Below are 14,239 nucleotides of genomic sequence, written 5' to 3' on the forward strand. Positions count from 1 at the left end.
TCAACTCATCTTCTGTCTCGATACCCCTCGCGCGCATGGTATGGTCCATAGAAGTGACTGTTGTTCCACGACTACCTGTCGCTAACCATCACCACAATCATGCTTTCGTAAATTTAATCATGCATGTGTGTTCCTTAGCAACCGTTAGCCTCTTATACCAAATTTGTTCACGCTACATATGTGGACTTACTGCTATTTCTGGAACGGTTTCGTCGTAGAACAGCTCGAATCGTGAGGTGATAGCGGGAGACTTGTCCTCGAAGCCCGGAGCAATGGATGTGCTGTAATCTCGATAGACGGCAACTACCAATGCGGTCATTTCTGCCATGGCCAAACTGCGTCAAAGGTTAGCATGGTGAGGCATGGAATGCTACTGTAATGCCAGGCTTACTGCAATCCTATACACATTCTGCCACCACTTGAAAAGGCCCAGAACCATCTGTTCATCAGTGCCACCTTGTCTGTCTGACCCAACCATCGATCGGGGTCGAATCTCAGTGGATCTTCGAATACTTCAGCGTTGCGATGCAGAGAGTAAGGCGACATGTTCACTACAGTGCGTGCAGGAATTTTGTATCCGTCGATGACGCAGTCAGCTCCTAGTGAGCGTGGCTCCGAAGCTGGTAGTGGTGCGTAGAGTCGCAGTGTTTCTCGAATGACAGCATGCAGATACGGTAATTTGTCGATGGCGTCAAGCCTAGGCGTGCCACTATCAAGTGCATCCCGGGGTATAGTACGCACTTCCTCAATCAGTCTCTTCTGTATGTACAAGTTCTGCGGCTGCGAGAGTGCCCAAATAAGGAACAGCAGTGTGTCTGCTGTTGTGTCGATGCCGGCCAATAAGTGATCCGCACACTCAGATGCGATGTCCAGGGAATCGAGTGCTTGACGGCCAGAGCCTTTGACGCTCTCATGCGAAGCCCATAATCGTGATATAATAGTTTCTGCTGTTCGTAAATCGGACTTGGCCTCTACCGCTGTTTGAAAGCGTTGGGAGGCCTCTAAGGCGTGCTTACGAATTCCGGTATAGGTGGTAGGTTTCTGCATGGGCAAGAACGGCCTGATGAGACGTTCTGTCAGGCCTTGGCGAGTGTACAGCCATTTAGTCAAGGTGGGAAGGTGTACCGCGAACCAGCTCAGATAGCGACGAGTCGGATCGATTATGTCGTTGAGCAGAGCCCGATCTTGAATATCGCCTTTCAACGCAGAAGTACCGCCCTGACTCCCATAGAGAAACTGCGTGATGGCGTCGATAGAGAAATAATGAAGACTGCTGAATATCTCGTGTGGTTGGTCTCCTTGCTCCTTAATCAATGCCAGGTACTGCGAGACCTTTTCCTGGACCATAGCAGCAGCTGGTCCTTTAAGCATCAGTGACTTGGAGTAAGCATTTGCGACGAGCTTCTTGCGGTCACTATGCTCTTTCACAGAATGGAAGGTGAATAGGTTTTGCCTGCCATACGCGTCAAACATGCGGTAGAACCATGTTCTTTCAAAACCACTGCCAGCTCCGTAGATTGTGCGTAGAGCGTTCAAACTGTTGAAATGAATCTCGTTAGGACCAACGCGTACGATAGGGCCATATTTCTGATGGAGCGCATGGATGGTTCCTGTCCTGGTTCCTTGGAAGTCCTCCAGAGCCAAGCGCCATTTGGTCAGAGCATACGATTTTGGTCCGGGAATCTTGCTCTTTGGGTTCAGATACAGGGGCTCGATGACTAAATGATATGCTGTTGCTAGCAGGATAGCTGAGAAAACCAGGAGAATCAGCATCTTTCAACAGCTGGTACAAGCAGCTACAGGTTGTTCGTGTAAAGAAGCTGTTGATTTACTGATGGCTCCGATACATGTGTCTGATGAGTTTAGTAAAGACCGTCTTATACAGGTAGTCTTGGCCTATCATCGCTCGCGGAATGCATATCTGTTTCCAACTATCGGACAGTGCGACAAGGTTTGGAAAAGACCCACGATTGCCGAGGTTACAGAGTGATGGGGGAGCTGAAATCCTACAGTGCTCCACTGGGAGACCAAAGAATTCGGGTTCTTAGCGAGGATCTCATGCTCTCGTCGACAACTTGTATTTCGATGGCTATATATGGAAGGCATTGAAACACTTGTAGCAAGATGCGATTTTATTCACAATTGCGAGTCTTGGCAAAGCCTTGGCAGCAGATAACAATGTTCATCGACCGTCTAGTGGACTTCCTTCCAACATATCGTGGAGTATGGATGGTTCACTCTTGTCCGTTGGCAACAAGAACACGACCTCCATCAATAGAGATAGATACTCCATCAATGTAAGCCTGCTTGGTGATTAGCACAAATTGACCCAATAGGAGGCAGACACTCCCGCAAAGAAGGAAACCTACCCCGGCTCTGCTGATAAGATAGATGACGGCCCCAGCGATATCCTCGTCCCGACCAGCCCGTTTGGCTGGGACTCGAGCGAACAGAGAGCTGAACATGTTTCCTGCTTTGCCCACTGGGTTCATGTTACTTGGAACGACTACCGCCTTGATCAGCCTGATGATACCTTCAAGAGATTGGATACACAACTCACAGCCAGGATTGATACCCACCACTCGGACGTAGAATCGACTGAACTTAGCGGCTAGCAATCTGACGAGATGGTCGGTTGCAGCTTTGCTTGTAGCGTAGCTAGTCAGGTCCACGTTTGTCGCATTGTGCATGCTTGCGCAAGAACTTGTCATCACAATCGCTCCACGACCATCGTCTCTGCCCAGCCGTCCATCTTCCGACTTGACTTCCGAAGCTGCAGACAGGAGAGGCAACATTGCCACGGACAAGAAGTAATGAGCGGTGGTATTCACACAGAATGTTTCGGCCCAATCGGAATGTCGCGACGACCACATCGATGCTTGCAGCTCGGACAATGGAGCTGAAAGGACGTCGCAAGGGATTGGAGGATCACGTCTTACACCAGCGTTGGAAACCAAGACATCGATGTGGTCTTCCAGACTGCTAATCGCTGCTGCTAGCTCTGCAATCTGGTCTTTATTGCTAACGTCGCAAGACAATCTGTGAAGTTCACATCAGACACGGACTGAATTAGCCATAAACCTGCTTACCCATGCGCCGAGCCGCCTACAGAACGTCCAATGTCATTAAGCTCAGCTACTTTCTCTTTTATTGGTTCAGTCGGCAAAGCCACGACATAGACCTTCACGCCGTTTGCGACCAGTCCCTATTATCTGCGTATTAGCAACTTTTAACCCTTCTTGTCACAGCATTCCTTTGGAAGCGATGGGACATGATGGGTCGGAATAGAATCATACCTTACTTATCATGAAACCCAGTCCACTACTGCCTCCAGTGACTACGGCTACATAGCCTTTCACTCCAAAAAGCCTTTCGATGCTGAGCGCTGACATGACCAGGTGAATCAATCAGTCGATGTAGACTGGAAGACGCTCTCCGACCGTGTTCTCGCCGTTGATCGTAGAGGAAGAGCGAGAAGTTACGCAAGATGGCTGCGTGAGTATTCATCAAACAGAACGTCGGAATCTCCGACGGGGCGATCCTTCCCCGCTACTAGACCAGGCCCGGCGTCTTCTATCAACCGATATGCCTATCTGCTACTGCTTCTTGTATATGCAACGGGCCATCTTATCTTGCATAGCCTGTCATGGGTTGACGCAATTCGTCGAGCTGCCAGTAGACAGTAGTGCGAGAGGCTTGTACGTGCTTGGGTAGCCTTGCGAATCGAAGTCTATTTGAAGAGACCAATTCTCCATGCGGTAGAAGTTCAACTCTTTCTTCGCCGTCGAAAACGGGACCAACACAATCAGAACAAACATGGAGAAAGACAAGCAAGAACCCTCGACGGAAGCTAGTCCAGTATTACAGGGCGACGAAGACCTTGTAAGGGGCTCAGTCACGGACATCACCTCAGGATCCCAATCGTTGCACAGAGGTCTTCGTGGTAAAGAAGTTCAACTCTTTGCTATCGGTGGAGCCATTGGTACCTGTATGTGTTCAAAATCACAAATCGACCTGGATCTGATATAAAGATGGCTGATCTTCATCATTGAAGCACTGTACGTACAGATGGGCTCTGCTCTACCCAAAGGTGGACCTGCGGGACTCTTCATCGCTTTTGTAATCTGGGCAGGAGTAATGTGGGCCGTGAACGAGTGCTTCGCCGAGATGGTATCCTACCTTCCGGTACCATCACCCTTCATCCGATTTGGCAGCGAATGGGTAGACGGCGCGCTTGGATTCGCCATGGCATGGAACTTTTTTCTCAACATGGCGATCCTGGTGCCTTTCGAAATTGTAGCCATGAACATCATGATCACATTCTGGACGGACAAGGTACCTGTCGAGGCGATCATCGTGGCCATGATTGTTCTTTACGCCTTCCTGAACACGATAACAGTTCGATATTTCGGCATCTCGGAGTTTTACATGTCCATCTTCAAAGTGCTCCTGATGATCGGGTTGTTCCTCTTCACCTTTGTCACTATGGTCGGCGGAAACCCTCTCCATGATGCGTACGGCTTCCGATACTGGAAAACCCCATTCGTCGAGCACTTGGCGCCTGGCGGAACGGGAAAATTCCTAGGCGTCCTTTCTTGTCTTTATCAAGCAAGTTTCTCGTAAGCGTTCACCACGTTCTTTCCACTTCTCTTCAGTCCAAATACTGATGATCTATAGTATCACCGGACCCGAGTATATAGCGATAGTAGCAGCCGAGACCGAGAATCCTCGGAAAGTGCTACCTCCCGCATTTAGGTCTTTCGTTTGGCGACTACTTGTATTCTTCGTGGGTTCTGCACTTTGTATAGGAATTGTCATCCCCTATAACGATCCCACGCTCCTGGCGATACTCGGCGGTGATATGGGTGGAAGCGGCACAGGCGCTGCATCGTGAGTCTGCATACCCAATCTTGAGAAAGTTTTCTGACTGTGAGATTAGCCCCTATGTCATCGCAATGCAAAGGCTGAAGATCTCCGGTCTGCCTCATCTGGTCAATGCCCTTATCATGACATCTATTTTCAGTGCTGGCAATGGTCTTCTGTACTCAGCTGCGCGTACACTACACGGAATGTCACTCGAAGGCCATGCCCCGAGGATATTCGCTCATTGCACTAAGAAGGGCGTACCAATACGGGCTCTCTGCTTCTCACTATGCTTCTGCTTACTGGCCTTCCTACAAGTCAAAAGCTCATCTGCAGTAGTCATGACCTATCTTGTAGATCTCATTACCTGCTGTCAGATGCTCAACTATGGATTCACAGCATTGACCTATCGTCACTTTTTTGCGGCGCTAAAGAAACAAGGGATCTCCAGAGACACACTTCCGTACAAGGGGCGTTTTCAACCATACACATCTTATTTGGCCATGGGAGGCACTCTTTTCATGCTTCTCGCAGCAGGATATGATGTCTTCCTCAAAGGCGGATGGAGTGTTATGTGGTTTTTCTTGACCTACGCGATGATCGGATTCTTCATCATCATGTTTCTTTTCTGGAAGCTGGTCTTCAATAGCACCTACATCAGACCGGGCTTAGCGGATCTGAGTCTAGGCGGTCTGAGAGAGGAGATTGATGCCTATGAGACTACGTTCGTTCGACGGGATCCTGGCCGAGTCGGAAGAGTGCTTAACAAGGTTTTTGAATGATCTTGCTTTACAAGATCAATGGTTCCATGCCCAAGAGGCCTATGAAGAAGTCAAACGACGGTTATATAGAACTGGGGGAATAGGAAGTTGCATAGTCACGGCTGGAGGAGAGAGCTTGTCATGAATTGACACATGCGGACGTGGGATGAATTTGTTGCCTTCACCCTCCCCGTGTGCTAAATTCTGTCACTTCTAGCCATTTTCCACGGCCATGCCTAGGGTTGTTTAGTCTGTAGAGATGCACAAATCGCTTTAGTCGTCCGCAGAGAGCCGCTGACTATCACACTCTTAGTGGAGGGCTGTACTGATCTTAAAAACAAACATTGTGCATTTCTACAGCTATACGCGTGACAAAGCTCCGTACACCGGGAGGACATCAGTGACACCGATATCGGAGCTTCTCGTGCTGATTTGATTCTCACGTGATCCTACCCAAGTCCCGACACTATCTTTTGTTTGCTAACCATCTGCAAGCATTGAAGCCATCAGATGTTCGCGGATTCGATGCTCGCTCACGAACGACTCAACAGCAAATGATCGACAGGTTCCATGTGGTTGCTGCCGTACAAGTAACTGGCATTGCGCATTGCTTATCATGATGCTTCTAATCACATTGTCGGCACGTCCGACGCAAGAAAGATAGCGCAAGCTCTAGCTCTCTCTGTTGGCCGTCCATGGCTCTACAGCTTACCTTACAATGCTCAATCAAGTAGTCGGTTGTCGGACATCCCGCCTGTCCACCGAGTTGTCGCAGACTGTAAGCGGACTCTCACCAATCGGTTCATCTGTGCTCTGTAGGTCACTGTCATATATTGGGAAACGCTCCCTTCTGTAAGATGATCACAACTTGCCTCACTACCCAAAGTCGAACAACATGTCGCTATTTTACTTTCCGTACTCGGAGATTCTTCACGCTAATCAAGTCTATCTGATCGGGGGAATTATCGTCGGTATAGTGTTACTGCTCATCTTGGTCAGTGTGCTAAACGATTCAAACTCACGGCGACGACTGATTTTGTTACAGTGGGCATATGATACCGATATCAAGCATATCAAAGGCATACCCGAAGTACCGGGAGCGATTCCTGTCTTCGGTCATCTGCTGAAACTTGGAGACGACCACGCTTCCTCTTGTGAAAAGTGGTCACGGCAGCTCAATCATTCGGTCTTCCAGATCAAGCTGGGAAATACTCGAGCTGTAGTGTTCAACTCATTCGATGCTTGCCGCGACATCCTGGTCAAGCACCACAACGCAGTGATTGATCGTCCCAAGCTTTACACTTTCCATGGAGTGATCAGCAGCACTCAGGGTTTCACGATTGGAAGTAGTCCTTGGGACTCCAGCTGTAAGAACAAGCGTAAAGCAGCTGGCACCGCCCTCTCCAGGCCAGCCATGCGTAAATACCATCCTATGTTCGATTTGGAGAGTTTCTGCATCATTCGGGATATGCACAAGGACACCAACTTTTCTGATCCGAACATGGAGATCAGTATCAGACCATACATCCAACGATTTGCTCTCAACACGACTCTGACACTGTGTTACGGGATACGCATGGACGATACTTACGACGAGCTTCTTCGTGAGATTCTGCACGTAGGCTCTGCTATATCTCTTTTGCGTAGTGCTTCAGAGAACTTGCAGGATTATGTTCCAGCACTCCGCTATCTTCCCAACAATAAGAAGGATGCTCGCTCCAAGGATCTCCGGTCTCGTCGAGATGCATATCTCAATCTATTGCTCGATAAAGTCCGCGAGATGATCAAGAAAGGAGTCGACAAGCCATGCATCAGTGCTGCTATTCTGAAGGATGAAGAAACTAAACTGTCTGGCGTCGAAGTATCATCAATCTGTCTGTCTCTGGTCAGTGGTGGGTTCGAGACCATTCCTGGAACTTTGACCTCGTGTCTTGGTTCGTTATGCACGCCGGAAGGGCAGATTTTCCAGGAACGCGCCTTCGCCGACATCAAGCGTTACTATCCAGACATCCGCGATGCATGGCAGAACAGTTACCAAGAAGAAAAGGTGCCTTACCTCAAGGCGATCATCCAAGAAGCCGGTCGATACTACACTGTGAGCTCTATGAGTCTGCCACGTCGAACAGTGACCGAAGTCAATTGGAACGGTGCTATAATCCCACCCAAGACTATGATTCTCGTGAACGCGCAAGCCGGCAACCACGATATCGATCACTTCGGACCAGATGCAGGGACCTTCAATCCTGAACGCTGGCTTGAGCCCGTAACAAAAGAGAATGACATGGGTCCTTTCCGAGAACGAGTTCTGACATCTCAAGCTCACTTGTCATTCGGCGCTGGCACTAGAGCATGCAGTGGTCAATTGATTGCTACACGCTTGCTCTACGCAGCTCTTATACGTGTCCTGTCTTCTTACAAGATAGTTGCGTCTGAGTCTGAGCCCCCCAACACAGACTATGTGGACTACAACCAGTTCAAGACAGCTTTGGTCGCGATTCCACGCGACTTCAAGGTCAGACTTATTCCACGAGACAAGGCGACGATGGAAGAGTGCATGCAAACGGCGTACAAGCGGACTGAGGAGCATTACAAGGAGGATGTCAAATCCGTGTGATTGGGTCTTATCTATCTTCGTACGCCTATCAGGTGCGGGGTATGGATGACTGCGGGGACTGATTGATGCGAGTCTGTTCAAAGCAACGATGGATTCACTGCGAGTGTGGTCTGCGATTGATTATTACGATATTTCCTCAGCATCAACATGCCTTGTGCACCTCGTATGTCGCGCATATCGGCGTTGGCACGAATCTCCTGCTCGCGGTGTCATCGGCGCAAGAAGAAATGTGATCGCGTCCTTCCCACATGCGGAAACTGTGCATCTGTGCATCACTCATGCAGTCTCGCGGAAGAAGCACACGACACTGCGACGTATCCGGTTGCGTAGGGTTTCACCAGTAGAAATATGTACAACATGTTAGCTGTGGCTGACCACGCACAGATTTGTTCAGAACCTCGAGAGGCGTGTACGCGAGTTGGAAGTACACCAAGATGTCTTGGCGTCATTCACAGAGACGCATCAAGTGACCCAGATTGAAGAAGGAGCTTCCCAGCTTGCTGTGAATACAACCTTGAACTTCAACGAGACGCCCGATGAGATCCTGTTGGAAGATGTTCCCTCAAGCTTCTCCGATCAGCACACATCGGGCCATAGAAGCAATGGCGATGCGAACATTGAAAGACCACCCACCGCGGCAGCTTCCCAATCAGTTCAAGATAATCAGAGCCCCCACCATCGAAGACAAGATTCTCTTGCACAGAATCTCAGGGATGTGTCACTCGCGGCCGTCGCAGAGCCTTATCTGGGCACCATCTCTGGTCTGACATTCGCCAAATTAACACAAGCAGTGCTACGGAGGCTATCACCAGATGGTCGAGACTTCGTATTCAACCAACATGTGGATGGAAATGCGGTTCCCATCGAAGGTGCCACAATCCTTCATCTGGATCTAATGGACAATGTGTACTTCGATTCCGATCAAGCAATCGACTTTTCTTTCCTCGCAGAAGGACTGCCTACATTAGATGCTCCAACACAGGACACGACGATCCAGCTCCCAGACCGGACCGAGATGCTACGTCTTACAAACTTTTATTTCGACCATTCACACACTTTGTATCCTATCCTCCACCAACAAGAAGTCATGTCGGACATTCATTCAATCATGCTGGATCCGGATGGCCGCCTGACACGATCTCCGCCGTGCATGTTTCGCATATGGATGGTACTGGCTATTGGTTCAACTGCACATGCTTCGATTACTTTGACCGAGGAGTTCGCGTCTAGATTATACTACGAGAAGGCCATGACATATTTCGATGCCTCAATGGACTATGGTGATATCGTAAGTTCTCCAGATATACTGGCCGAGTTCTATTTGGCACTAATACGTAAAAGGTTGCCTTGGAAGCTATCATGCTGCAAGTATCATATTCCTTCTTCAACCAATTCGGTCCAAGTACGACACTTATCTCGATGGCTCATGCATAAGGTTTTCTCTGACAGACCATCACCCAGACACGTGGTTTCTCGTAGGTACTGCTGCACGTTTAGCACTCGGTATGGGTCTCCATTGTGACTCGACATCTCAAGCACTTTCGAGAGTTCAAGCTATAAGACGCAAGAGACTGTTCTTCTCGGTGTACATGATGGATCGGTGAGGCTATACATACTAAACTCGTCTTTTATTCAAGTCTAACGTGAGAACCTCTAGGCTGGTATCCATTACGCTAGGAAGACCGTTCGCCATTCATGAAGACGACATTGACATTTTCGTGGGTCTATCTCGACAATCGCCCGTTCTCGCGATACTTGCAGATGCTGACCAGGGCTAGTCATTCAGTATCGAAGCATGCGACGAGTTGGATCGCGATCCCGGTGCACCTCAGAGCACTCTATGTCACCCGCCAATGGCAGTCACTGAACAGATTCTACGTCTTCGAAAGATCGCCAATGACATTGCTACAAAAGTGTATTGCAAACGTATAGTCTCACGCTACTCCACGACAGAACGCCAGCAGATTCTAGCGGCACTTCATCAAGATCTGGTGAGCTGGCGGCAGAGCGTACCCTTTCCATTGCCAAATTTGCACTCCAAGGTGCCTCATGGGTGCACTAGCTGGTACGATCTGAACTTCTATACCCACCTCACGGCACTTTATCGCCCATCACCGCTATTCCCAACACTAGATGTCGACCGAGTCAACATCCTCACTGAAGCTGCGGCCATGGCGATACGACATGCAAACAGTATGCGGTTGCAACAGCGTTTAGCCTTCAACTGGCTGACACTTCTTACTATCTATAATGCTGTCATAGCCTTGGTGTACTCAGTCACAGTACAGCCAGAGAACCTTGCTGCCTCACTGGAGCGTCTGCGTGCAGTGGAGGATCTGGAGCTCGCGACCGAACTGTTCACGGTTCTGGGTGAGAGGTTTCCTGCTTCTAGAACCATTGGTACAATGGTCGCACAGATAGTCGATCGATACAGGCACATGAGCAGTGCTCCGACATGCTGAGTTGGTTTGTTGAAAGACTGCGTGAATCCAAAAAGCATGATTTCTTACCTCCCCTTGTGCTAAAATTTGTCACTCTAGCCATCTCCTGCTGCCCCGCCTAGAGTCGTCTGGCCTGTAAAAATGTACAATGTTTTTCAGATCGATGTAGGCGTCCGCAGCGAGGCTCCAACTATCACGCTCTTAGTGGATGCTACCCTTGACAATGCTGAAACTGTGCTGTTCTATAGTTGTACGCGTGACAAAGTTTAGCACACGAGGAGGTAGTAAAGAGCAGGAACAAGATTCTAGGTTCCTTGAATATGATTCATTGTGGCATTTCTAATCTATTGGTTCACACAATACTCCCGGATGACTCTCAGTATCTTGACTCTAGTCGTCCTCTGATCAAACACCTCAGCATGATTGAGTTTCTCAAACCATAGAATATCCAATCCCTTTCCCTTCCATGCTTGAGACTTCCACGCTCCTTTCTCGTAATGTTCGTCGTCAGATCCGGCGAGATAACCACCAATATGCTCAGTGTTGACGATCATATCCTTTCCGCACAACACGACAGTGACCGGTCGATCACCAAAATCTTCCTTCCACACAATATTCTCCTTCCAAAAGAAACGGCGCGACAAAGTGTGAGCTACACCGATGTCGTTGGAGGCGAAATATTGCAGGCGATGTTCGTTGGAGTCTCTAGGTTTGCGGTGCAGCTGTGAGGTTTTAAAATAAGTATCATCACTTAAGATCAGGGTGCGTGAAGGCTTACGAAATTGAACGCTACATCGGGGAGATGTAGTAGAAAGGTCACCGGGTCGATGAGGATGATGGGTCCAATCTTTGCGGCGATATGCGGGGTGTGTAGGAGATGGGTGGATACCACGGATCCATATCTAGAGGGAAGTTTGATCAGCATGGTGGGTGTAAATGCTAGATGTGAGGCCACTTACGAATGAGATATTAGCACGAATTTGTCCCACTCATGCAGCTTCAGAATTTTGTCAATTTCGGCGCACATTTCCTGCTTGAGCAAAGCTTGTCCGGTCAATCTAAAGCTGATGGGCATGATCTCAATGGCGATGATCCCCACACTTTCGTCATCACTATCTGTGCCCTTGAGGTCTTTGTTGATCTCTCCGAGGAGGTCCATGTAAGGATATAAACCAATCCCTATACCATGGACAAAGACAATGGGCAGCCTAGTCTTGGAGTTGTGCGGCCGATGCCAGTAGGTAAGGATGTCAGAGGTCGAGTTTCTCAGTGCAATAGCGTTATGCGGTCTGAGAGGAAACACCGAGAAGAAGCGACGAAGAGGCGTGCGATGGTAGTCAAATCCGTGATAAAACAATCGCACCGAGGTCGAACAGTCAACGACAAACACACACTGCATGGCATTGTCAGTCTATCTTATCTCCTGCAATCTATCTGGAAGAGAATTTATATCTTACCAAGTACCAGAAAAGACTCCGATGCAACAAGTTGACTTCATCGAAGGTCAATCGAATGCACATTGCGTTGCCACGCCCTGGTTCAAACTTTCTTTGGTGGGTTTTCTCTATCATCTGGACATATTCCTCGACTTCTTCCTCGTATGTCTCGTCAATATCATCTATGTCTAGGAACGCCCATCGCAGAAACTCCTTGACATTCTCCCTCTTGATTTCTGAGAGCGGACTGTCCCTGAACCATTTCGACAAGAATTGATCTAGGTCAGGCACGGTTCCCATGCAACGTATGAACTCTTGCCTCCGTTGTTCATAAGGCACGAGCTTAGGATGCGACGCAGGTTTTTGGAGATGCCGTCTGAGTGGAAGGAAAACGACAACGTAGAAAGCGGTTTCCAGAAGGGCCCAGATGATGAGGATGGCTTGCAGAGAGAATCCTTCTGACCTGCTGGGTCTGTAGCAGAATGTGGCGACTGAGAGGGCGATGCTCAATGGAGCTATCCAGTGAAGAAATGTAATACAGGCTCGAATGAAGATGTATTCGGAAGTTGAGGGCCCCATTGTGGTCAGACTTGATGCTGTGACAATCCAAGAAAGCAGCGGACGGATCCAGACACTGGTATTATCCCAGGCAAAAGCTAAGTGAGCAATCTTTCTTCCAAACGACTGCCTTGAAAGATTAGGTAGCCATTGGGTCGGTCGAAAATGGTTGGGATGCAATCAACAGGTCAAGTGTCCGAGTCCGCGCTGCGAAGGAAGTATGCGGTTTCGAACCCAACAGAACGGACGTCTTGCTCTCGGCGTTCGTCTCCCTGTCGGTAGAAATCGAGGAAACTGTCAAGAGATGAGTTTGCGGTCAGTTGATACGCCAGCATTAGGCACGCACTGGGTTTGTTGCTCTGCCTGTTTAGGTAATGTTTGCGAGACGGACTCAACTCCGCTGTTGCCTAGGACTCGCCTTCCCGGTCGATCCCTGCAAGGCTCTGGAATCTCGAAATTGATTTGGAGTCACAAACGACACAAAGATATGGAATTGAATTCGCAGTATGCTTTCCGAAGCAGATTGTTCAGTGCGCAATGCATTTTTTTCCTAGCTTGAAAAGAATTGTGGCTGTTTAGAGTTGGGCTGTGCCGTTGACATCCATGGCATATTCATCGTCTCTACGAAGCCCTGCCCACGAGGCCGCGTCTTGCATGAATCTTGCTGCAATTATTTGCGCGCCTTCCATGCTCTTGCTAGAGCGCCGCAATCAAGCCAACCATGTCTACTACAATCGAAATTATGTCTTGTCCACGTTCCTTCAGGCAAAGTCAGATCATCGGCGTCTGTCTTCAGCCTCTTGGGCCTAAAAAGGCCATCAAGGACAACTATCTCTTGGTCAAAAGGAGGACGCTGTTATAATTTTCAACGACCGTACGAAAGGATGCCCCTTCGTCCCATTGAAACAAAGTCTGCTGGCATCTCTGACAGCGATGCGCATTGAGCCAATGTCTGTGAATACTGCGAACAGCGTTGAAGTACCCCTCCGCCATCGCCTTGGTAGGCAAGTGCTACCCAACTCATTGATCGAAATTGCTCCTTCCAGTGCTCGAAGAGTTCTGCGACAGGCGGAGTCTTGTGGGCAGGCCAATGTTTTGGAGAATCTCGGATGAGTTCAACCGTCAGGCAGTAGCCAACTGTCATGCCTTCCACATTCAACCAGTAAAACATTCCACCATCTCCAGTTTCCGACTGCATCGGCTTGTCGTTATAGCCGATCGCGAGCGTCTCATACGCAATCTTGTCATTGCCATAGTCGACCTTGACAACGCGAGGAAACTGTTTATGAAGAACCAGAACTGCCTCTTCTTTCTTGAGATTGGAATGTGCTTTCGAAGTGATGTTGGATCGAACGTCCGCTGGTGGATCTGCTACGTTCTCCTGGGCCTCAGAGAACGCCGCAATGTTGTAGTGGACTTTGTAGCATCCAGGTGTTACCTCTATCGTAGTGTCTCGAGGGCAGTTGTGAGGTGTCGTGCATCCACTTGCCCAAGGTGAAGGAGGCATCGAATTGAGTAGCCCCTAGCGACTGGCGAAGGCTACAGCCTTTGTGTCCCAATACCTCT

At 49.0% G+C, this 14,239-nt stretch overlaps 7 protein-coding genes across 7 annotated transcripts; 3 read left to right on the top strand and 4 right to left on the bottom strand.

Moving 5' to 3' along the window:
* Positions 1-97: 97 nt before the first annotated feature.
* Positions 98-1,773, bottom strand: M438DRAFT_274552 (putative P450 monooxygenase; the record flags this gene model as incomplete). The annotated part of the gene is made up of 3 exons (XM_029900721.1): positions 98-133; positions 191-335; positions 392-1,773. 3 exons carry the CDS (start codon positions 1,771-1,773, stop codon positions 98-100), a joined length of 1,563 nt encoding a protein of 520 aa, XP_029760057.1.
* Positions 1,774-2,161: 388 nt separating this feature from the next.
* Positions 2,162-3,392, bottom strand: M438DRAFT_397444 (NAD(P)-binding protein; the record flags this gene model as incomplete). Its single annotated transcript, XM_029909309.1, has 5 exons — positions 2,162-2,303; positions 2,370-2,506; positions 2,561-3,039; positions 3,090-3,205; positions 3,297-3,392. The coding sequence occupies 5 exons, from the start codon at positions 3,390-3,392 to the stop codon at positions 2,235-2,237; spliced, it is 897 nt and encodes a 298-aa protein (XP_029760058.1). The 3' UTR covers positions 2,162-2,234.
* A 424-nt stretch (positions 3,393-3,816) lies between these two features.
* On the top strand, positions 3,817-5,933 carry M438DRAFT_319643 (amino acid permease; the record flags this gene model as incomplete). Its single annotated transcript, XM_029902844.1, has 4 exons — positions 3,817-3,988; positions 4,055-4,619; positions 4,678-4,890; positions 4,940-5,933. The coding sequence occupies 4 exons, from the start codon at positions 3,817-3,819 to the stop codon at positions 5,643-5,645; spliced, it is 1,656 nt and encodes a 551-aa protein (XP_029760059.1). The 3' UTR covers positions 5,646-5,933.
* A 586-nt stretch (positions 5,934-6,519) lies between these two features.
* On the top strand, positions 6,520-8,516 carry M438DRAFT_319644 (cytochrome P450; the record flags this gene model as incomplete). Its single annotated transcript, XM_029902845.1, has 2 exons — positions 6,520-6,618; positions 6,670-8,516. 2 exons carry the CDS (start codon positions 6,520-6,522, stop codon positions 8,236-8,238), a joined length of 1,668 nt encoding a protein of 555 aa, XP_029760060.1. The 3' UTR covers positions 8,239-8,516.
* Positions 8,386-10,700, top strand: M438DRAFT_274255 (uncharacterized protein; the record flags this gene model as incomplete). The annotated part of the gene is made up of 6 exons (XM_029900699.1): positions 8,386-8,564; positions 8,623-9,526; positions 9,580-9,640; positions 9,700-9,838; positions 9,896-9,956; positions 10,017-10,700. The coding sequence occupies 6 exons, from the start codon at positions 8,386-8,388 to the stop codon at positions 10,698-10,700; spliced, it is 2,028 nt and encodes a 675-aa protein (XP_029760061.1).
* Positions 10,701-10,984: 284 nt separating this feature from the next.
* On the bottom strand, positions 10,985-13,037 carry M438DRAFT_365706 (uncharacterized protein). Its single transcript, XM_029907815.1, has 5 exons — positions 13,020-13,037; positions 12,137-12,967; positions 11,639-12,072; positions 11,458-11,581; positions 10,985-11,401 (listed from the first exon to the last, which is right to left on the bottom strand). Exons 2-5 carry the CDS (start codon positions 12,692-12,694, stop codon positions 11,024-11,026), a joined length of 1,494 nt encoding a protein of 497 aa, XP_029760062.1. The 5' UTR covers positions 12,695-12,967; positions 13,020-13,037; the 3' UTR covers positions 10,985-11,023.
* A 322-nt stretch (positions 13,038-13,359) lies between these two features.
* Positions 13,360-14,239, bottom strand: M438DRAFT_345967 (uncharacterized protein). Its single transcript, XM_029905564.1, has one exon. It carries the CDS (start codon positions 14,178-14,180, stop codon positions 13,539-13,541), a length of 642 nt encoding a protein of 213 aa, XP_029760063.1. The 5' UTR covers positions 14,181-14,239; the 3' UTR covers positions 13,360-13,538.

The sequence above is a fragment of the Aureobasidium pullulans genome (genome assembly GCF_000721785.1).
Source record: "Aureobasidium pullulans EXF-150 unplaced genomic scaffold scaffold_10, whole genome shotgun sequence".
NCBI lineage: Eukaryota > Fungi > Ascomycota > Dothideomycetes > Dothideales > Saccotheciaceae > Aureobasidium > Aureobasidium pullulans.

Bases quoted from the DNA above. Each gene is read 5' to 3' on its own strand.
- M438DRAFT_345967 (XM_029905564.1), bottom strand. From the start codon at position 14,180: ATGCCTCCTTCACCTTGGGCAAGTGGATGCACGACACCTCACAACTGC.
- M438DRAFT_365706 (XM_029907815.1), bottom strand. From the start codon at position 12,694: ATGGGGCCCTCAACTTCCGAATACATCTTCATTCGAGCCTGTATTACA. The intron at 12,073-12,136 runs GTAAGATATAAA...AATGCCATGCAG, and splicing joins GGAGTCTTTTCTGGTACTTG to TGTGTGTTTGTCGTTGACTG. The intron at 11,402-11,457 runs GTAAGCCTTCAC...AAAACCTCACAG, and splicing joins CCGATGTAGCGTTCAATTTC to CTGCACCGCAAACCTAGAGA.